The 24,168-nt window shown below is 43.1% G+C and overlaps 1 protein-coding gene across 1 annotated transcript in view; it reads right to left on the bottom strand.

The window, feature by feature from the left end:
• Positions 1 to 24,168, bottom strand: part of RAB15 (RAB15, member RAS oncogene family) — a 141,176-nt gene that overhangs the window by 93,791 nt on the left and 23,217 nt on the right. Inside the window, exons 2-3 of the mRNA XM_018572490.1 lie at positions 10,499 to 10,559; positions 1,460 to 1,520 (exon numbers count right to left, since the gene is read on the bottom strand). Coding sequence (XP_018427992.1) covers positions 1,460 to 1,520; positions 10,499 to 10,559 — 122 coding nt within the window. The remainder of the gene's footprint in view (positions 1 to 1,459; positions 1,521 to 10,498; positions 10,560 to 24,168) is intronic.

Here is a 24,168-nt window from a genome sequence, read left to right as displayed (position 1 = left end):
GAGATGCGGAGAGGTCTCGGGCTTTCCCCATTTCTCTCCAGGCACAGTCCTATTATGCATAACCCAATGTTCCCCCAAGGCATGGAGTATAGGGCGTTCAGCCTGTGGAAATCCAGGGGCTTACACTCCTGGAAGCAATTGTTCCGGCCGGACACGTGGGCACCATACACATTCCAAGAATTGATGACACGGTATCGTCTGCCCTCACATCACTTTCTCCACTTCTTACAGGCCACTAAACATTGGCAAGCGATATCTAGGGATCCCAAGAAAATTTTTGCTACCTCATTCCTAGACGTACTACTGTCCTCTAAATCATACTCAATATCTACTCTATATCCTAGACTTCAAACAGTATTTACGCCATTGCTGGCTACCTCGAATGTTAAAATTTGGGCCAGAGAATTTGAAGATCCGGACCTAGTGGACAAGGCCCTGCAGGGATACAACAAAGTCAGGAAGGTGATCACTAGCGAAATATGGAGGGAGACCCAGTTTAAGCTGCTGCACAGGGCTTATGTCCCTTATTTCATGCCGGAAGGCACCGCTTCACATCAAACCAAGTCATCCAGCTGTCCGAAATGTGGCTGTGCCCATCCCACTTTGAAACACTGCCTATGGACTTGTCCCCGGATCCATCAATTCTGGACGCTCCTGATGTCCTATATCGCACAGATTCTTTCCTGGGATCCCCAACTAGACCCTGCCCTATGTCTGTTCAGTCACTGCTCCTCACAGGAAGGAGACAGACAGGGTAGGTACCCCAAGGGGCTGGACTGGTTACACATCTGCCTCCTTGCAGCTCGGAGAGTGATTATGCGCAAATGGAGCGATGGCAAGCCTCCTACAGTAGAGGAAGTGATCAAGGAGCTCAAACTTCTCTTTTGCAGGGAAAGAATAGACGCAGAATCACATGCTGATGCGTCTGCTAAATCTTTCTTCCGCAGATGGAAATTGTTCCTTATTCAATCCTACACGACAGCGGAAATTAGTCAAATTGTTAAACCATTCCGTTACACAAAATGGTATCTAACTGGTCACATGTCGAACACCCTGGGGAAACTGGCCCTAGAACAGGAATAGTTGAGTCATTTGTATCCATACTATTTACTATATGGCACTAGGTCGATTGCATAAAAATCTGTGTCGAGACACCTATCATAGATGCAATTTATTGATGTTAAACTGCATAGAACATAAGTTATTTTGTTTTTATTTAATTTTCTTGTTACTGTTTTCTTCAATATGGCCTGCGATTGAGGCTTGTACGTGTCTGTTCTTGATGTCACCTGTGTTAAAGCGTGCGCTATCGACATGCAGATGCGCAGACAGTGCGTTTTTGTATCACAAAATTCTAATAAAATTTGTTTAAAAAAAAAATAAGGTATATATCCATGAAAAAAATTAGCACAAAAACTTAAAAAAACAAACATCTTAATAAATAAAAAGTAGCATTTACCTGTGCCCTTCTGTAGTACTGCTTGGTTATTGTCTGGTACCTTTCTTGCCCAGCTGTATCCCTAAAACACAGACAGACAAAATAAAATGTTCTCTGGTTAACAGATCAAAGAACAGATGTAAAAAATGAGTGAAGCATGTAAAATGTTCATTATTATGTCAGCTCTTTAAACCCTGCCAAGATACCATGATCATATTATGGTGAATCAGATTCTTTGACCCTAAGCCACATGGCTTAACATGCTGGATTTCTTGACACACGCAATGGATAAGCATAGAGATTGATTTTTTTTCATCCCAGTGCTCTGTCTAGGCACGCACTTCAAAAGAGATGAGAATCATTTTTTTCTGTACGTTTAATTTGCCACGCTGTGAGCAATCCCTGTGCTGCCTGGAAATTATTATTTATGTATTCTGCATGCATAAGGACAGCCAGCAAGTTGGTTGGCCAGCAACAGCCAACCATAAAACACCTGATGACTTAACTGCTTGAAGACCAGGTGTTTAGATCCCCTACCTGGCCAGGCCATTTTTCAGTGTTCAGCGCTGCGGTACTTTGACTGACGTTTATTCCGTCACGCAACGCTGTACTGAAATGAATTTTATACCATTTTTTGGGGACAGATAGAGCTTTCTTTTGGTGGTATTTAATCACCACTGCAGGTTTTATTTTTTACTATATTCAGGAGAAATTACTGTGCGGCATGAGGGGGGGGGGCTGGACAAGCACCCCGCCAATGCTGAGGGCATGTGGCTTGGTATGGTGTAGGGAGCGGGTCGCTGTCCCCTTTCCTGCTCTGTCAAGCTGCTACCTGGTTTAAGGGTCTGGCATGGTACTTTAGGGGGGACCCCACTTTGGGGGGGTGGCGTCGGGGTACCCCATAAAATTCCTACAAGACCTAAAGGGTCTGGTATGAATTGCCAGGGAACCGCATGCTGTTTTTTTTTTGGGGGGGGGGTTAAATCGGAGGTCCCCCCTAACATTCCTACCAAACCTAAAGGGTCTGGTATGAATTTGGGGGGACCCCCACACTTGATTTTTTTTTACATTAATGTTTCCCCTAACACTCCTACCAGACAGACCGAAAGAGTCTGGTATGAATTGTCAAGGGAACCACACACTTTTTTTATTGTTTCTGTAGTGTGTCAAAAGTTAAAAAAATAAAGTAAACATTTAACGTCACTTTTGTTCAACAAATATTCTTTCGTAATTATCAATGAACTCATCCGAAATATAATGAAAATTCAGATTCATCCGAATGCCCAAACGAATTGACTTTCACATTCGAATACTAAAAAATGAAATAACAAAACATCCGAAACGAAATGAAACTAAAACATTTTTTGCCAGCTTACAGGTCTACTTTACAGTCAGCAGGGCACAGTCTGCGCTTCACATCCAGCACAAGCTGTAGGTGGAGAGTGTTATAGGACGTCACTCATCCATGTATCTGCTCCCCCAGCCATTTTTGCTGGGTGAAGATGATTTCTCCTCCCCCCCCCCCCCCCCCTCCCCCCGCACACAGAGCTAGGGGGAGGAGAGCAGACTTGTATGTATGGTAATCAAATGGCATTTACCGTTTTACTATGTGTTTTTGTGGTGGTAAGTTCACAAACACTGTAAACTACATATATACATTAGGGGTCCATTCACACTCCTGCCTTGCACTAAATGCACTGTATCAGTGTGTTTAGCATATGCCATTGGACATTGCAATGCGCCACACGCTAGGTGCACTGGGTTGCCATTCATCCTAATAGCACCTCAATGCACCTCCCAGTGGGCAGGTGCTGCCCTGTAACGTGGAGTACTGCAATATCAAGTGCTGTCATGCAGAGAAAAGAAAGTAGTGCATGTATTTATTTTTTCCACTGCATAGCACTTCTGTACCATGCGTTGTGCTAGGCTGCTATGCATGGTACTTCAATACCATTTATTGCGTGCTAAACAAACAGATACTGTGCCTTTAGCTGAAAGCAGCAGTGTGAATGGACCCCAACCGGATACACAAATCACCATGTTTTCTTCTTTTATAAAATACTTCTTGCACCACTTTTCATCCTTTAATCTCAGTGCTTGAACTCTGTATGTAACTGTTTACCTATTTAAAGTGTACATATAGTCAATACTTTTTTTTAGCTTTGGATAGAGTGGTGAAGGGATTAGAACTCGTGTCATGCTTTTATTGCTGTCTGTGTCACCACTGAGTAGATTTACCCTCTTACTTTGCCCTGTAACCCATCACAAAACAGGAAATTAATGGAAATCAAAGATTTTACCGTTCTTACCAGAACAAAAAGTGAGGGCAAATCTGTTGCGGTGGCAAGTATTTGCAAAGACATATCTTCTCACTTCCTGATGAGTCTTCAGGACAGAACGTTAAAAAAAAAAAAAGACAGCACACACAGATGTCTGCTGCTGCTAGAACGGTCCCCATGGCCCCTTCTCCCTTGCGCTCCGGCGTCCTAAGCACCACTGACATCATCACGTCTAATGCAAGTCATTCATCTGCACTAGAGCGGGGGTGGGGAGATAGGTGAGCCGCAGGACCGAGTATCAGGGGAGTAGGTCTTCTTTATTCCAGTCCCTACAGCAGAACAAGAAATTAACAGCGGGGTAGCCCCACTGCAAGGGTTCATTTTGGTGCTAGCTAGAGTTTATCAATATAAACCAGGTATTAAAATTTCCTAAAACATGACGGCTATAGTACTGTGCTTCTACTATAATGCTCCCATTGAAGCCTGAATGTCTGGAAGCATTTCTTACACTATATCAGGCCATAAATGTGTGAGATTTCTTAACAGGGGCCACTACTAACATAACCCTGGTCAGGAAAGGGCATTTGTAAGGATCCAAGTCTAGACCCATAAACTCTTATAATATTGCAGTTTTGTCTCTCAGGGATAGATGTGCATGCTGCACTTTAATTGTATTCTCTCCCTAAACAAAAATGTCAAGGCTGTAAGGGCCCCATTGACGCTGACCTTTCTCCTGCCAGAGTTTAGGACTGATAGCCAATGCTCTGTCTGCTCTGCTGGGGGAGATTAAAGCTGTTATATTTAGACAAGTCTTTTTGTGTAATCCTAAAAACAGTATCTTTCTATTCTGACCGTTTTAAGTTCTATCCGTATATGTTTTCCTCTCTATGATAGAGAGATGGATCTATATCCCAAAAAAATGGGCTGAAAATCTCGGCTTATACTCGAGTATATACGGTATATATATATATATATACACACACACACACACACACTCTTCCTGTTTGATGCTGAATTCCTATATTCAGATATAATGTTCTTATAAGCAAGTAAAACTTAATTCAGCATTCCTCAAGATCTCATTGCTTTATCTAAACACTTAACCAAACATTTTGAGTATCTGTTCAGCACTGATCTCAAGCAAAAGAAGGATGCTCTAATTGTCTGACAATGACAAAGAGACTGCAAGCAGATAATTAAAATATAATTAATCTCTGAAAGTTTGGCAATTCAAGAGCAGAAATGTAGACTATTACAAATACTAGGTAACAGGTTCTCCTTTACACCTCTCATGAGATAAATATGTGGGCTGCCAATGCTGACCTTGTGTGAAAATATGAATGTCCGGGGATTTCAATAATAATAATTCACTGTACCATAAAGAATATGTTTTGGTTGGATTTGGGCATTACATTCAATTATTATATAAGAAAGTTGAATATGAGAATGAAGTTGTGAATGATCAAAGAACTGCTCAAAGTCTACCTCTAAAAGAGTGATTAACAGGTTCCAGTGAGACATGGCAACACAAATACATGGTTAATTACAAGTGAATGCACAATGCCACAATCATGCTTGATTAATGGTGTTAGCACTGCCATGTAGCACATCTTGTAGGAACAAATTACCACAGTCATAGCAACTGATTGCAGGCAATTCTGCATGAAATTGAATCATTTGGCCGTGCAGTAACAAAATTGAAATTTACACATTCAGCTGTGTCCTGGACCCGATACAAACAAATATCCTGGAATGTGCTCATGTAATTCAACCATATTTCTGAAACCTTACTTTAAAAAAGAATTTCAGGTCAAGAGTAGCGATAGGCCGAACACCCCCATCTTCAGTTCCAATTTGAACTTTAGAACATGGAAAAAGTTCAAATTCAAACTGGAACTAAATGCAAGTCTAGAATTTTGAAAACCAATGTTCCCCCTTTTTGAAGGCTTATGTGCAAGTTAATAGCCATAAAAGGGTATGGGGATTCGGGTACTGCCCTGGGGACATGAATCAATGAAAAAGTGAAACTTTTAAAAAAATACAGTTTTCAAAGGAACAGTGATTTTAACATCCCTTAAAGTGAAACAATAAAAATGAAAACATTCTTTAAATATCGTGCCTTGGGGTTCCCCTAAACTGCCTGTAACGTGGCACATCTGTGCAATGTATAGAACCTGCTGCACCAAAAATGGCATTTAAAAAAAAAGCGTGCAGTTCCCCCTCCCAAAACAATAGAACTGGTAGGAATGTTAGGAGGGACCCCATTTAAAAAAAGTGTGTGGGGGTCCCCCCCAAAGTCAAACCAGGCCCTTAAGGTCTGGTAAGCATTTTAACCACTTGAAGACCCCCTTCATAGCCAGGCCATTTTTCAGTATTAAGCGCTGCGGTACTTTGACATTTTTCCCGTCATGCAACGCTGTACTGAAATTAATTTTAGAAATGTATACCATGTTTTGGGGACAGATAGAGCTTTCTTATGGTGGTATTTAATCACCACTGCGGTTTTTATTTTTTACTATATAAAAAGAAAAATTACTGAAAAAGTTTTTTTTCTACATTATTTTAAAACATTATTACCCAATGTTTTTGGTAAAATATAAAAGACGGGGTCACGTTGGGTGACACCAAACATGTCAAGCTTTAAAATTGCACGCACCCGCGAAATCGCAAAAAACTACCATACCCAAAATTGACCATAGGTGACGCTTTAAAAGCTTTTTCCGCTCATCAGTTTATTGTTACCAGTGATTGATGGCCCTAGAATTATTGCTCTCACTGCGACGTTCGCAGGGATATGTAACATGTGCGGCGTAATGGGCGCAATTGTCATTTTCGCACGTATGCGCACCAGACGCATGCGTGTATGCATAGGTGGGGACTTTTTAAAAAATTTGTTTTTTTTATTCTTTTTCATGTGTGACAAAAACATTTTTTTGCAACTAATTTTGTTTTCCTATTTTTTCCACTTAACTGTTATCACATAGGGGACTAAGAAACCCCACTATGTGATGGCAAAGAGGATGTGACAGGTCCTCTTTATGGAATCAGGGGTCTCCAAGACCCCTAATGTCTCCTAGGGACCCCAAAGAAGTTGATGAAGCAGAGATCTGCTTCATTAGCTTCTGAAGCTGGAGAGTGACACAGGAATGCGGAAGTGATGTAGTATACATCACTTCCGCATTCTGACACCGGAGAGGGTACCGGAGGGAGATAGTTTACCGATTTCCCTCTGATCCCCGTCACAGAGCCACCATGCTAGTCCCAGGCTCGCAATGGGCAGCAGCAGAGCCCGGGACCAGCGGGACAGCAGGGCCGCACAAACCAGCTTGTTATACAAGCGATCCGCCTACTCTATAGCCGGCTGATCACCTGTATGTAAACAGTAATCGCTGCCTAAATCATTTAAAAACGCCTGTTCAGATCCAGGGAGCTCAGGGCCGTCTGTTTTTTTTTACAATGGCCAGCAGGGAGGAACAGCTAGCTGGCTCCACCCAACTGTTTACAGTTGTGCAGCATCTGACAGGTAAGCCATGATTGGGCAAAGTCATCATTACTTAGCCCAATCATGGCTCTTACAAACTACTGTGCCCTCATTGGGCAAAGTCTTGCATCTGACCTTTGGTCAGGTGCAAGGCTTTAGCCAATTAGGGCTCACAAGGCACTGTGCGGTGTTCGCCGAACACACGAACTGCCGATGTTCAAGTCAAACTCCTGCTCAACTCGAACATCGAGCCCATCCCTAGTCAAGAGAAAAACCATCTTGCATCCAACATGGTTTTAAAGTGCAACTACACTCAAATGTTAACTGGGAGATTTGTTACACAGTCCTTTTAGAATGGAAAAAGAATTATGGGAGGACTGAAATAAATACTTACCTTTCTATTGCTGGTCACTAATATCTAAAGGCCTGGGCATTAGGTCATATGACCATTGCCCAAGGGGTTTTTCTGGAATTCTGAACTTTGATCCTCCCATTCAACACAGATCACATCAAAGCGCCCAGATCTTCAGACATGAGGTAAACATTGAAGGGATGCTTTGACAATGCTCCGCTCTTATATCATGTATACAAGTTAAAGTGGACCTTTACCCTCTTTGACTAAAAATAACATCAGCTTGCACAACTGCATGCGGATATGAAATCATCTTACATTCATGAGTTAAACAAACATTTTTTATATAACAATACCGATACTGGACATTTTCACAAAGTACTCCTACTCGTGAAAATGCACCGATACTAAAAGGCCCGATACCAGCCCCTTAAATTTTTAAACAGGTTCGACTGCCCTAAGATCCCACGCTTGCCAGAAACCTCAGGGCAGCTTGCTGGGTACCTAGCGGTGCCTGTCTGTTTACAGCGCAGGTCCATCCAGTGCAGGAAGGAGGACTCCTTCCTGCTGCCCGCACCACTGGGATACCTGGCATAGCCATGGTGAGACCGTACCCTCAGCATAGCCATGGTTAGACCGCGTGTATCAGCAAAGTGTTGCTGAGACACGCACAAAGCCCAGGTGACAACGCAACCACCCACAAAGCCCTGCTGGGAGCCACCCACACAGCCATGCTGAGACACGCACGCAGCCCTGGTGACACTGCACAATCATGGTGAGACCTGCACGCAGCCCTGGTGAACTGCTTAGCCATGCTGAGATCTGCAGCCAGCCCCAGTTACACAGCACAGCCATAGTGACTCCCGCACATAGCCCTGGTGAGACCATACAGCCATAGGGAGGCCCGTACCCAGTCCGGGTGACACCGCACAGCCTAGGTGACACCACACAACCATGGTGGGCCCCGCATGCAGTTCTGGCGACACTGCACAGCCAAGGTGAGACATGCACGCAAGACTGGTGACACCGCACAGCCATGGTGAGACCTGCACACAGCTCTGGTAACACCGCACAGCCAAGGTGAAACCCACACGTAGCTCTGGTGACACTGCACAGCCATAGTGAGACCCGCATGCAGCGCTGGGGAGACCACACAGCCATGGGGAGACCCACATCCAGTACTGGTGACACGGCACAGCCAAGGTGAGACCCGCTTGCAGCCCCTCGGACACTGCTCAGCAATGGTGGGACCTGCACACAGCCATGGTGATGTGCATGATCACATGTGCTACTAATATGTGCCAGAGTTCCAGGAAGTAAAGAGATCTGCCCTTAGTAAAAATGGCCACAGTGAAAGAATGAGAATGAAAAGAAAAATGAAAAGCCGACAATTATCTAGAAATATCCGTTTTTATATTGTCATTTTTAAACACTTCTAAAAGGTGGCTTTATTGTTATTTTAAAGATATGGGTAAAGTTCCTCTTTAAGTTTTATACATGTGGACTTGAACATCCTACTGTTCAAGCCCACAGTGAACAGTAGGATCCTACATTTGTCAGGGTTGCCCTGGGGGCGTTTCATTGAAACACTTGGAATAAAGCCGAGACTGGTTAATACTTTCATCCAAAAAGGAGAATACCCTAGCGTTTATAGGTCTGTATAATAGCATGTTTTTCTTTCTAATTAGATTCAGCGGTGAAGGGGAGCTGGAACAGCATTTCCCTAGGGATATTTCTACCATCATATTATTCTTTATTCCCATCCTAGCAAGTTTTTTAAAAGTTTGTTTTTATAACATCTGAGCATAAAGCTGGCCATACACTGTTAGAATTTCGTCTGATTCACAGGAATTGGACAAAATTCTAATAGTGGGTGGCCCTGCCAGCTCAACAAAAGTCAATTACCCAATCGACTTGCAATCAGTTGCAGTCACTGTTTGGGCATTATGACAGTTGCAGGTGGAGAGTTGTCAAAGAACAATAGCCTGGCAGGGGAGATTCGTCCATTTGCGCTGTTGAGCGTGGATGGAGGAATGTGTTACTTAAATCTATTAGTGTATGGCCAGCTTAAGTTTGCTATAAAGCACATTGGTCATGTGGATAAACATGAACCAATGTCTCTACTGAGTCTCTGAGCCAAGTAGGTTTTATAGCGACTCTGAAGAGAAACATTTTAAAACACACAACCTGTAACTAAATCAGTACATTCTTAGCTGGCCTCCTGTCCCTGCAGCGCTGAATACTGAAAAATGGCCTGGATGGGAAGGGGGTTCAACACCGCGGATGTCAACTGGTTAATCTTCACTCTGTTGCAGTGCTATACTTCATTTAACATAATGCCAAGTGTGTCATATTCCTAGTCCTTCACTGTGCAGCATGGTTCCAACTGCTGCCCCATACTCCACAACAGGCCACAACAGTGATGTAAGGGCTAATGAGTAACAACAGCGTACAGAGATAGGACCAAGCATGCAACACTCCTGGTGTTGGATGCAGAATATTCTTCGGCTAGCGTAGCTCTGCAACACAGTGGAGATTAGCGTGGGGGGGATAGGAAATGTAAATGTTAACCCTTTTCTTTACAGGTTCGCAACAGAGTCACTTTAAAGAATTCAAACACAGGAGTATAAAGGTGCTCTCAGTATACAGGAGGAAGGAACATATACAGGAGGAAGGTACATCAGTCCATATGGTACAGACCATAATATGGCTGGCACAACAATCCAATGCACATAATTTTACAAAATGACCACTGCTCTCTGACATCCCCACTGAATAACTAAACACTACTGCATAATAATCGTCAGACAAATTTCAGTTCTGTAAAGAGTAATGGAATTTACAATATACAAAAGATACTTCTAATAGAGACTACTACTATTATAATCCACATGTTCTATAACTACGCCTTGGGAACTTTATGGGTAGAATTATTTAATTGTACTTACCAGATCTGTATCCGCACTTTGATTCCATCAACGTCTATTGTCTTCATTTTAAAATCCACTCCTGAGAAGAAAAAAAAATGTATGTTATCAACTGTTGTAACAATTTACATAGTACTGCATTTCTTAATATATACACACACACACACACACACACACATATAAATTCACTTAGAAATGACTAAATTTTACCTAAAAGGAAGTCTGGTGCTGAGATTTCCCTGCCATAGCCCATGGCTCTGCTCCTCTTCATCTCAAAATTCTTTAGAATATATGATAAATTAAAAATTAAATAAGTTACATAGTTACATAGTATTTGAGGTTGAATAAAGACATTAGTCCATCAAGTCCAACCTATTAGGATCTCATTCTAGGAGTACCTGTACCCCTGTATATTACGGTCCCTTAAGAAATCGTCCAAAAGTTTCTTGAACAATTCCACATTATTTGCTGAAATCACCGCCTGTGGCAGTGAGTTCCAGACCCTAACTGATCTTACTGTGAAGAACCCCCTTTGCCCCTTGTGCTGGAATTTTTTTTCCACCAATTTTAGGTGGTGGCCTCTAGTTTTTGTAATGGAGTTAATTTTTCCCCCCCCCCCCCCTCTTCTCCCACCTCTGCCCCTCTTAAACAGGTTATACACCTCTTTTAAAAGGAGAGTGGAAGTTCCTACTATAGGCTGCAAGTGCAAGACTGGGAACTTAAGTGTATACGTCTCACCACTGAAATATTTAGGAATCCAATAAACAGAGAAACCACTGGTACAAGCAATAAACAACCTAAGGCTGAACTCCAGGCAGATAGAAATTTACAAATGAATGCAGCTCTGAAATTATCAATACATGCCTAAATGTATTTTTTTAAATGCAAGCAGTCCGAGTCCCCAAATTTGACTTGGTATCAGCCTCTTCCAGTACCCATATGGCTCAGCTCAGAGAGGGGGAGGGAGAAGCAGCACAAGAAGCCATTCAGAGTGTTTCAGTGCAGGGCGCCATGCTGATAAGAGAGCAGACTGGCAGAGAGATTCATTCTTTAGGGTGCTGCTTCTCCTTTCACTGTTGAGTCATTGGATGGGGAGGAAACCTGTAAGTGAAGGTAATATTGTAGCAAAAGAAAAATCAGGCTTCCTGCCCTACTAGACAAGCCTGTAATGTACAGAAGAGCTGTGTAATCTCCGGAGTGGATGGACAGACATAAGAATAATTTTAGCAGGTAAAACAGCTTTCATATATATTACATCTGTGTATTTAGCAGTTTGCCTGGAATTTAGCTTTAAAGTAGGTCAATTCGGCTTTGCTGTGTTAGGGCCACCCTTGCAAGGGTTAAGCGCTTGTTTTTGTCTAGGGGCTAGAGTAAAGCTGATTTAACTTACCTGATCCTCGTTTTCACTGGCACCCCCAGGGCTGCTAAACAGGTTGCCGCAGCCTCTTCTTCCCTGGACTCTGGCAGTCAAAGGACCACTGGCGTTCACAAGTCTAATGCAGGTTCCATAGACCTGCATTAGATGCGAGGATGCCAAGGGACATTCTACACCTGGAGAAGAGGAGTGCCAGGGTGCGGGGATCATGTAAGTAAATTTGCTTTACTTTAGATCCTAGACAAGAATGAACACTTAACCCCTCTAATGTGTGGGTAGCCCCACTGCAAGAGTACTTTATTTTTATTTGCCTGGAGATGGGCTTCAGCATGCAAAAGGGCAACTTTGCTGGTTCCTTCCTCCAAACTCCTATGTCATTGAAGATGTTTTACGAAGCTGCAGCGCTGGAACGGAGAGTATAGGAGAAACTGGATCAAGAGAGGTGATTTAAAATTGTGAGACCAAACAAAGTCTCTTTAATTCCCCCAACAGTATCAAAACCACAAGCTTTGAATGGACTGATCATTTAAACAAAATGGGATAATTATGTGGACAATAATGTTATTTCACATAATAAACACAAAACATTGGTGACAAAAGACCCTTTGAACATTTTTTACTGCTAGAACATTCTTCAAACTGGCGAAATATTCCCCTCCAATAACACCAGTGATTTAGATTAATTCTGACAATTGAACATCCAGATCTTTCGGCATTAATAAAAATATCCAATTAGACTGCTGTCAGAAATCTCCCAACTATAATTGAAGCCATTCCAGCAGGATCTGAGGACAATAGAGATTTGACTTCAGTGTTCTAAACAGGAATATACTGTACTGGTCTGTAACCTGAAAACAATAATTATTCTTATTTATTTAGCACCACCATTTTCATGGCACTGTACAAAGTACTGAATAAAGCAAAGGAGGGTAGTACAGGTAATATGCATGTTCAAAGGCTAATACACACAGTTATTTAGCAACATATAACAATAACAAGAAATAATAGGCACGCATGGCACCCATACAAACTTACAGTCAAGACTACATAAAGCCGTAGTGCCCTTTTGAAAAGAAAAAAAAAATAATGATAAATCAACACACACTGATAAAAGGAAAAAAAACACTTTTTTTTTGCATTGGAGCCCATCACAAGTGCAAAGTACAGGCTCCTGCAGACTCTTCCCTTAGCTGCCGATCTGTATGGAGGTACGGGCCTTCAGTAATCAATGGACTTGCAAGTGTGGCGACATCACTGCACTTGTGCACCATTGCAAACTAGGAGTCCCTCTGCCGTGGTGGCAGATGCGACTTGCAATCTTCCATTTACAGATCCCAATGAATGGATGGTGTGGCTGTTGTGCAATGTTAACATGTTTCATGTTACACCTTATACATGGTTATAACAACACATGGTCACAAATGAGGACTATGCTTCTAAAGTTTATCTAAAAGCCAAAACTTTTTTTTTTTTCTCATTTTAGACAGAATAGTTTTTTTTGGCCTCTGTGTCCTATTATTACATTTACTTTCGGTCTCATAGGCACAACAGGAAGTAAAAACAAATGTCTCTAAACTATGGGAAACCACCAGACACTTAGTCACCAGACTAAGTGTCCATGTTAGAAGATTTTCCTTTTACTTCTGTTCTGGTGACAACTCAAAATGTATTTTCCTCACTTTTAGTCCTGGTGACAGCGGTTTCAAAATGGGAAGAGAGCAGTAAAACCTGATAATGGTTTAAACCCTTTCAAATGTAAATTCCATAATTCCAAAGCACCAAGAAAGACAATATTTGAATGAATCGTCTCTGTCTAGTGTTCTTGTAAATGGATCTTGCTATTGCTTTTGTAACTCTCCTATGGCAAGCATTGAATATTTAAATGTTTTAAGTATTACATGCTTTGTCTACAGGAGCTATGTAAATGTCCTCTTTAAATTTTAATGAATCAATTATCTAGAATGGGATTCTATTAAATAACTGCTGATAACTTTACAAATATGTATGCAAAAGCTTTGATTAAACAAGAAAATATTTCCATAATAAAAATAGAAGTGGTTCCTCATTAGCGGGACTTTGCAAATTGTGAGCACGCATTCCAAAGATAAATCTGAAAAATACAATACAAATATTCTTCCATGATAAGATAAGAGTGGGCTTATTCAATAAACAGTGGGAAGAGCATTAGATGCAAAGTTTCATAAGTCCAAGAAGCCAGTCAGAATGTGTTTTTCTGAAGTCAGGCTAATACAAAATATATTTTGATTGGTTGTCATTCAACTTGAAGAGTGCATTATATTACTCAAAAAGACTTAAGATTTCCGCAAACCAACCAGCATAAAAACTTAGAACTTAATTTATAGCATTTAAAAGAATAATTCCAGGGGGCACATACGTACAGCGGACTAGAATGGCCGTCTTCTGAGCCGCTCCGCAACTCACCAGCAAAAAAAGCGGCAGCCTCGTCCTCCCGAGCTTGAATCTCTCCTACTTTCGGGACACACACCTTCCACAACCTGCCCGCTGTCACGATGTCTCACGGCGGATCCAAAGACAAGCCGATGCATGGCAAACCTATCAAAAGAAGCCCTGGGGCGTTCAGCTCCCCAGATGGCCGGCTCCCTCAGAACAGTGTGAGCGCCGCTTCACGCCTCCTCACTCCCGACATGAAGAGGAGAGACGCAGCAGGGCCAGCTCTCCTTCACCCACCAGGGACCTATCTCAGCACGATCTGCTACAACGCATTGATCGAATAATAAAGCCCTGCAAACAGATTCAAACCAAATCACAGATCAATTAACCCGTGAAATCTGCGAACTTGGTCAACGTACTGCGGATCTGGAACTCCGCATGGACACCGCAACTTCTTCGCTAGCGTCACACAACAAAGACTTGGAATCTCTCCACTATGAAAACCTCCAAATTAGCATCCAAGCTAGAAGATCTGGAAAATTGTTCTCGCCGCTCCAACTTACGCTTTCGGTGCATTCCTGAACATGTGGTAGATCTTCAAGCAACTATCACCACTTTACTTCAAGAGTTAATGCATTTGATTCCTATTGAGCGATTGGAAATGGAACATGTACATCGTGCTCTCACCCACAGAAAATCTGATGGTCCACCCAGAGACAAAAATCTATTTTCTTTTGTACAGAAGGAAACGATCCTACAAGCCGCTCGGGACCACCCTGCTCTCTCTTTCCAAGGTTACACATATCAAATTTCCACTGATCTAGCACCCCAAACGTCAAGAACTGAAACCTATATTACCGATTCTCCAGGCCAACCAAATCTCCTACAGATCGTGTTTCCCCTTTCGCCATGTCTTTTCCTACAATAAATCGACACTACCAAGGATCAACGCCAAAGGAACTTCGCCAAATACTATCTGAACTTCTTCTAATACCACGTCAGGAACTATCTCTGAAAAGCTTTTCTTCAAACTGAAGACACCCTTAAACTCCAGATCTTCAATCTTTTCTATTTGCCTCGCCGTGTGCCATAGGCAAGACGCGCTCCTCGGCTCTTCCCGAAATGGAATCAGACTCTGCAGACTGAGCTATGTCTCGATCCTCATATCCTGTGTTTCCGTTTTCTAATATTTTGTATGCTCTATATACAGTATTGGTTATCCACCCTAAGATCCCTTTTGTTTAATCATCCTTGGAGAGCATGCTCATATCCATGCTTCATTGTTACAAGCGCATATATAGTACGCATCACTAATGCTTATGTAACCCAATACAATACTATTTTACTCTTGACCTTACCCTTTTTTCCACAGGTTGTATTGTTGTTTAGTAATATTACATTAAATGTATTACCCACTTTCTCATATTTAATTGCCTTATTTGGGCTTGTTGGGACATGTTTTATAGCATCTATGCTTTTGTTTTTTCTGGGAGGGGAGAGTATTGAGCTGGGAATATAGAAGGGAAATTAGGTTTGGGGAGCTGGGTGTGCGGAGGTAAATGCGTTCGAAGGGCGAAAGAGATAGGGGGGTAGCGGGGTTAGGGAGTAGGGATTGAATCCAATGTCTAATTTGGAGGTAGCGGAAGAATTCTCTAGAAGGAGGTTGAACCGCAGCCACTAAGGCATCCCATGGGGTTACTCCAGAGCCTTGCAAGAAATTGTAAAGGGTGGTGTAGCCTTGTGCGTGCCACCAAGCGAAGGAGGACGGACTATCCATCGCCGGGGGGAACATAGGATTTCCTGGGAGGGTAGTTAGGGGTAAATGTGGGGAAAATAAAGAAGCCGCGTACTTAGTAGAATCCCATATCCGCAAGGTATGGGCAAGGAGCGGGCTAGGGTGTGGGGGAACGATGGGCGGGCGGGGATGCACATATGGGATCTCCAGTAAAGTCCAGAGGGGTGGGTCAACCGGGATGTGAAGGGCAGCAATGGGCGCAATCTGTGCGGCCTGGTAATATTTCTTAAGGTCCGGGACCCCTAGCCCCCCTTGGCGGCGATGACAGTACATCGTTTTCCGGGCTACTCGGGGACGTTTATCGTGCCATATAAAAAGGACATAACGTGGTTTTGCATCGATCGGAGGGCAAAATTCGGAATTGCTACTGGTAGAGTGCGGAAAAAATAGAGTCATTTTGGAAGTAGGGTCATTTTGACCGCATGTATGCGGCCCAACCAGGAGATAGGTAGGTTATTCCAGGATGACAAGAGATTTTTAAGGGAGCGGAATAGGGGTATATAATTCACCGTATACAAGGAGTCATAGGATGGGGACAAGTGTATGCCTAAGTATGGGATAGAATGTTGAGCCCACGTAAAAGGTGACATTTTCTTTGAGAAGGGAGACGTTTAGGGCCAGAGACTTAGATTGGTTAACTACAAGGCCAGATAATTTCCCAAATGCCTCCAGAGTATTGAAGAGGGATGGTAGGGATATCAGGGGTTGGGTCAGGGTAAGGAGAATATCGTCGGCGAACAGGCTAAGTTTTGAGGAGATCCCTGCAAACTCTACTCCTCTGATGGAAGGGTTATTGCGGATTAGCATGGCTAGGGGCTCAATAGCTAGGATGAATAATATGGGGGAGAGGGGACAACCCTGCCTCGTGCCCCGGGAGACTGGGAACGTATCCGAGAAGTGTCCCGCATACATGACTCTAGCGGAGGGGTTGTGATATAAGGTCGAAAGCCATGCGCGGAAGGAGGGCCCAAAGCGCCATTTTGCTAGGGCATAATGTAGGTAGTCCCAGGAAAGTATATCAAAGGCTTTATGTATATCTAAGGATAAAAGGAAGCCTGGGATGGATCTTTGTTTCATAAGCTGTATTAAGTGCACCACCTTCCGCACATTATCCCCGGCCTGTCGGAGGGGTGTGAAACCCACTTGGTCCCTATGAATCAAAGAGCTCAAGGTCATGTTTACTCTGTTCGCCAAGATCTTCCCCAGGAGCTTCACATCTGTATTCAGCAACGATATGGGGCGGTAGCTAGCCACATCTAAGTCATCTTTGCCCGGCTTCGGTAGCATGGAGATATTGGGGGAAAGAGAGGAGGAGTGTAGGGGGGAACCAGACTTCATGACATTAAAAAGGCGTGCTAGATGGGGGGCCAGAATATCTTTAAATTTCTTGTATTAAAGGTTGGAAAAGCCATCAGGACCCGGGGACTTCGCTGATTTGAGGGTGGCGATAGCCGACTGGAAGAGGGGAAAGAAGGGAAGTGGAGGTCATTAAATCGGTGGTCAGCAGCAATTGGATCAAAGGGGGGGGGGCTATAGATTGAGGCCAAGTGAGCTTGAAAGAGTTTCACAATGTTAGCGGGATTGGCCGTGGTTCCGCGGGGATGGGCCCGAAGCTTAATCACAGGCCTGGGGGAGGGAAGCATACGGAGTTGTTTAGCTAGAAGGGGGCCAGGCTTATTAGCTCGCATATAGAAGAATTGTTTGTTCCAGCGCAACTCCCTCTCCACCTTCTCATTGAGTAGGTTAAGCTCTACTTTGGCAGAGTCCACTTGTGCCTTCAGGTCCGCCGTGGGGGAGGATCTCCAGGTGCTCTCCAAGTCTAGTAGGTCATTAGTGAGCGCGGTAATTCTACCAGTTCTGGCTTTTTTGAGATGGGATGCCAGGCTTATTAATTCTCCTCTGATAGTGGCCTTCCCATAATGTGCTTCCCATAAAGAGATGGGGGAAGGGACCGAATCCACGTTTAATTGAAAATATGTTTGCAGGGCCGAATGGATTTTGGAGAGCGAGCTCTCCGAGGAGAGGAGCGACTCGTTCAGACGCCAGTTAGAATGCGGGGGGCAGCCCGGTATGGTAGAGCATTCCACAGCAATGGGGGAATGATCCGACCAGGGTACCGACAGGATGGTGGCCTTCCGGAAAGAGTCCAGGGAGTGCTGTGAGACGAGGACATGGTCGATTCTGTGAAAGACTGCATGGGGGTGGGAGTAGTAAGTGTAATCCCGGGACGTGGGGTGCAGCTCAGGCCACAGGTCAATCATACGGTGAGTGGATAAGAGGGAGCGCATCAATTTCGATTGGGCAGCATCCTGCTCACGGGGTGTGGTGCCAGAGGGGGAGTCATCCTGTCAACTGATGGATTCAGGACTACATGTGAAGTCCAGAAAAGTGTCCAAAAAATCCGGGGGGATAGCACACTGCTTATCCATGGGGTCAGGGAAGCGGAGGTGGGAGGGCAACTCTTGCAACGGAAATGTTAACGGTTCACCGGGAGCGTCTGGTAGGAACAAAAGGAACATTCAAGGCCAAACACGGTCCCAAACTGCTGGGTTACCGCTTCCGGCCAAAAAAGAGGCAAGAACCAGTAGTCAGAGAACAATGATCCCGAACTCGGGACAGGCCCCAACAATGGGGGGGGAAATCACAGGCCTAGTTCCGGCGGGAACCAGCGTGGCAGGCAACAGGCCTGAAGTGAAGAGCAGTAGAGGTCTTACTCACAAATCAGGTGGGGTCAGAGGCTCGACCACAAGCAAGATCTTTGGCGGAGGGGGTTGTCTTCTTCGTCGTTGCCGGGGTCCAGACAGGGCTCAGATGGCGTGGAGACGGCCGGTCCGGGTGTGGGTTCTGCCGCTTGGAGGGCGAGGGGACCAGGCCTAGATCCGACAGCAGACGTTGGGCATCCTCTGCCGAAGCAACACTGTGGGATTTCCCGTTGTATTGGAATACAAGCCTGAAGGGGTATCCCCAGGCGTATTTGATCTGATGGGAACGTAGTACGGCTAGAGAAGGTTTGAGGGCTCTCTGTTTCTGGATAGTGATGTGGCTGAGGTCAGCATAAACTTCGTAGAAAAAGCCCTGGAACGAGAGGGCGCGTGCATTCCTGGCTGCCTGAAATATAGCATCCTTCGTACGGTAATAGGTGAACTTAACGATCACGTCCCGGGGTAAACCGTCAGAGCGCCTAGGGCCGAGGGAGCGGTGGATCCTGTCGAACTCCATACGATCTATAGGGATTGCCAGCTGTAGTTCTTGGAAGAGTGCAGTAATGGTAGAGGGTAAGTCTTCCACCCGTTCCGGCACGCCTCGAATGCGCAGGTTCCCCCTACGCGCCCGGTTTTCGAGGTCCTCGAGTTTCGAGACCGCCATCGCGAGGTCCGCCTGTAGTGAGGTGAGGGCGGCAGAGTGAGCGTTCACCACATGAGTAGTGTCATCCACTTTAGTCTCCAAAAGATCGGTGCGAGAGCCCAAGTCTCTGAGTTCTTTGGAGAGGTTGGCGGAGATCGTATCGGTGGCCATTTTGAGCTCTGTTTGTAGCATGGCTTTGAACCGATCCAGAAGCTGGGCATCTCGGAGATGGAACTCTGCGGCTGCTGGGGCTGGAGAGTGGGCGGCTGAGCTGCTCGGAGATGAGATGAGCAAGTCTGAAGGGGTCCCGGATGGCGATGGATGTTCAGGGTACAGAGGAGAGGAGGCCATTATACACGCGGTTGGTGGTGTAGCTGTTGCTCCGGCCTTCACACTCCGTGCAGCGGAGGATCGTGTAGATTTGCGGGTGCATTGTTGGTAGGCACTTTTCCTGCCCATGGGGGGGGGAGAGAAGGGATCCGGGATTGTAGTGGAGAAGGGTTGAGGTCGGGTCGATGAAGTTAGCTTGAGAAAAGTGGCGATAGGTGCCCAGGGGGAGAGGAGCTCAATCAGCACACGTCTGCCATGTTCAGCTGCTCAAGCCACTCCCCCTATGCTTTTGTTTTTTGAAAGGCTGAAAGTGCTGGTGTGTTGGTCACTATGTCCCCCCCCCCTTTTGGTCATCCCTGGCACTATTTCTTATACTCCTTATTGACAACCTCATCATTCAGATACTCTGCACGTGAAGGGCGTAATCTCCTTGCTATATAATAACCTGATATCGGTTTACTCTCTCCCATCCCATAATTATATGAAAGCTTGGTCTTAAGGCCTAGATATACAATTAGATTTTGAACAATGGTGGCAAATTTGGGACACTACTAAGTCATGTTGCCCAAGAAATCAACTACAAAGTTCTATTTAGCTGGCACGTAACTACCTCCAGATTAGCAATTATATCTTCATTTAATTCTTCCTTATGTGTTAGAGGTTGTAATGCTCCTGGCAGTGTACTACATATTTGGTGGTCCTGCCCTATTGCTCAGACCTTCTGGAGACAGATTGTTGGCCTTTTAACTATACTCATCAATTCCCATATTTCTCTTTCTCCTTGTGAAGCTTTATTGAACTTGAAACCTATTGGCGTCTCCAAATTTCAATTGGCCCTTATGACTCTTGACTCTGACATTTTAACGGCTGCCAAACAGGTCATAGCAAAATCATGGAACTCTTCCTCATCACCTTTCTCGAGCTTCCAGGGTCCATACGACTCTCTTCAATGAAAAGCTTTCATCTAAACTGGATAGAATTATGGCAAATTCCATAAAATATGGGACCCTTGGATTTAGAAATATATGCCTCCAAACTTCGATCACAGACTACTATAGAAGTGCTATACTTTTATGGTTACCATCTAAATTATGCTCAATTCTCCCAAACATCCACTGCATTTCTTTTTCTCGTTTTCCTATTTCCCTCCTCAGTTCGTTTCATGCCTTACTTGATCATCTTTTTCTTAGGTGGAGTAAATGTCCATCAGGAACATTTTGCACCTACTTTTAGTCCTATCAATATGTTTCCTATTGCTAGTCTTTAAACCATGAATTAGACTTTTGTTTATGCCAGGTTTCTTATACAGTCATTATTCTGACTTTTTTATATTTTGTACCACCAACAACTAAATAAACATTCTTTGAACCGTAAAAAAAAAAAAGGAGAAAGGAGGGGAGGAGAAAGAGAAGTAGAAAGAGAAGGATTCTAGCATGTTTGCAAACAATGCATGTCAAAACCATGTAAAATCAAGGGAAGGGAGTGGTAATTGTATGTACAGTGGTAGGGAGTTCACGAACTTAATTGGTTCCACGATTCTGGTTGTGAACCAAATTTCCCCATAAATGTAAATAAGGTTAATCCGTTCTGACCCCTACGAACGTGGTCGTGAGCCGATTTTGGTCGCGAACAAAATAAAAATTTCCCATAGGGTTCAACGTAAATGAGGTTAATTCGTTCTAAACCATATGTTAAAAAAAAAAAAAATTTAAATCACAAAAATATGAACCGAAGCATTTGTGAACCGAGGTACCACTGTATTTTGTTTTATTATTTATGATTGGGATAAAGACATATACATATATTTTCATCTTGTTTTGTATTAAATAAAAAAGAATTTTAGAACCTACATTTTATTGATAATAACTTTTTAAAGGTCAGGTATGAAGTAATGCAAAACTAAATAATATACATTGTAAAGCAATGCATTTTGGTGAAAAAACCAGTCAAGTGGAATACACATTAACGGGTGCTCCACTAGGGAACTCAGAAATGGAAAAAGGATTTGGGGGTCATAGTTGACCACAGATTGAATAACAGCACACAATGCCAAATAGCAAAAAGTTTTCCTGGCACACTCACAAGCTAGCATGTAAAAAAACTTGTCTCACACTAAGGTTAAAAACAGGGCAGAAAAACTGCTATTTTACTGTTTAAAGCCCATTCCGTGTCCACCTTACTGTAAAGCTGGTGACGAATTGATGAGTGCTTTTGTGATCTGTTTTGCTTAGCACACAATGCCAGGCTGCGGCAAACAAAGCTAGCAAAGTACTGCCTTGCATTAAAAAGGGACTGTACTGTAGAGACAAAACAATACTTTTGCCACTTTATAGATCACTGGTTCAGCCACATTTGAGTATGCGGTTCAGTTTTGGTCACAAATGCAGTGAGGCGATTAAGTGAGGAAGTGAGGCGATTAAGAGGAAACATGATTGTAATGTACAAATTGTTTAGTAGTGATGGCAAAATCAGCAATAAACTTTTTTTTTACTGTAAACTCCCTAAAAAAAGAAAAAAAGAGGCCACCACCTAAAAGAGATTCTTTTCAGTTAGGAGTGGTTACATTTGGAACTTTCTGCCACAAGCAGTGGTATCAACAGAGAGTATTGAATCATTAAAAAATCAATTAGATACCTTCATCAGAGACCATAAAACATACAGGGGTACAGGAACTGTTAAAAACTAAGCCCACATAGTGACTCATAGGCACACATACACGCACAGTACACACACACAAGTGACTCATAGGCACACATACACGCACATTACACACACACAAAGGTTGAACTCCATGGACCTGTGTCTTTATTCAACCTCAAATACTATGTTACTATGTTGGTTTTCGATTATGCAGCGCCAACACAATAAATCAATATGTTATACAATGTGAACAATGTAACAGTGACTGTACAATATATTGTGAATTCTGATTGTTCCGTGAAACAATGGATTATACATTTTTTTATGATATAGTTTCACATTCATATGATTTTGTTTCACTGAATAACACAATATTCACATTATATAATACAACCAATGGTGTTTTGTTCACATTGTACAGTTTAATCAATCACATATTTACAACAGTGTTGGTGCTGCATAATTGAAAATGTTTATGTTACTATGTTACATTCATTTTTTAAGCCAGAAAGTAGAGCTTTAGGTTGTTTAATGTTTTCCTCTGTCTCATTTGTTACAATAAAACTGTTAAAAGCGGACCTTTACCCAAATCTTTAAAAAAAACAAATACACCTTTAGACAGGTTTAGTTATGACAATCTACAAACACATCCGTCTAGATAATTGCAGGCTTTGTATTCTTTGCATACCTTAGTTCTCTTTTCTTACCCAGTCTCTTGACAGTGGCCATGTTTATTAAGGGGAGATAACTGGCTCTCCTATTACTTCCTGGATTACTGGCATATGTGACAAGAACATGTGACTATGCACATAAACTCAGGCGAGGAAACTGCCTTTCCCTGAGATCTCATGAGATTACAGAGGAGATTTCCCAGCAATACTCTGCGGATGACAAGGCAATCCCAATGTGCATTGTTTTGGCAAACTTTTTTTGACGTGTTTTTGCCCATTCAAAGCAGGAAGTGAATGCTCTGCAAGTGCAATTAAGAGACATAAAAGTGTTTTAATTAACATTGGGGGAGGGAGAAAAGTTTTTGACTTTAATGTAACTTTAAACTGTGATCTGTTCTAACTTTATATAGTGTTTGAAAATATTCAAGAAAAGTTTGAGTAATCGTGTTAGTAGTAGGAGTTAGTGCTCCCGACTTGATCTTTATTTTGGAAATGTAGTTAGCGCTCTTTCATGTAACATTTTTGCTAGCCATTTACCAGGTTTATTTCCTAGTTCATAGCTTTTTTGATTGAGATATTTCAATGAACTTAAGGGTTTCTTATCCAATACCGCTCGTAGTTTTTACCTGGCCTTTGTTAAGTCTTGCAGCACATCTTGTGCTAATGAATGCTTATGGGTCAATTCTACATGATCAATTTTAGCATTCAATTCTAGACTTGTGCTCCTTTTTATTAAAGAGCCCTGTATTGTGTCTTTATTTTAGTCTCACCGTCATATGATCTGAAAATAGTGAAACGTGAAATGTTGACCTCTATAAACTAATCCAAATGGGGATGGTCTAAAAAAATATATAATCAATTCTAGAATAAGAATTGTGTGTACTGGAGTATATAGTGGGTATTTTCTCTTGCCAGTCTGGTAAAAGAGGGGGTCAGATTCCCAATGCTGCACAGAAAGAATCTAAATCCTCTGAATAGCACAGGGTTACCTTGCTTCCTTCTATTTTCTTGGTCCTCCAACTGGAGGGCCAATGCACATTGGTTCATAACCGCCGAATAAATTTGGGCATGTATAGTGGCAATAGACACCTCCCCCCCCCCCACCCCCCCCCCCCCCCCCACA

This window comes from Nanorana parkeri, unplaced genomic scaffold (assembly GCF_000935625.1).
Source record: "Nanorana parkeri isolate BGI_ZX_2015 unplaced genomic scaffold, ASM93562v1 scaffold2049, whole genome shotgun sequence".
NCBI classification, from domain to species: domain Eukaryota; kingdom Metazoa; phylum Chordata; class Amphibia; order Anura; family Dicroglossidae; genus Nanorana; species Nanorana parkeri.
This window is presented reverse-complemented; position numbering and strand designations above follow the sequence as displayed.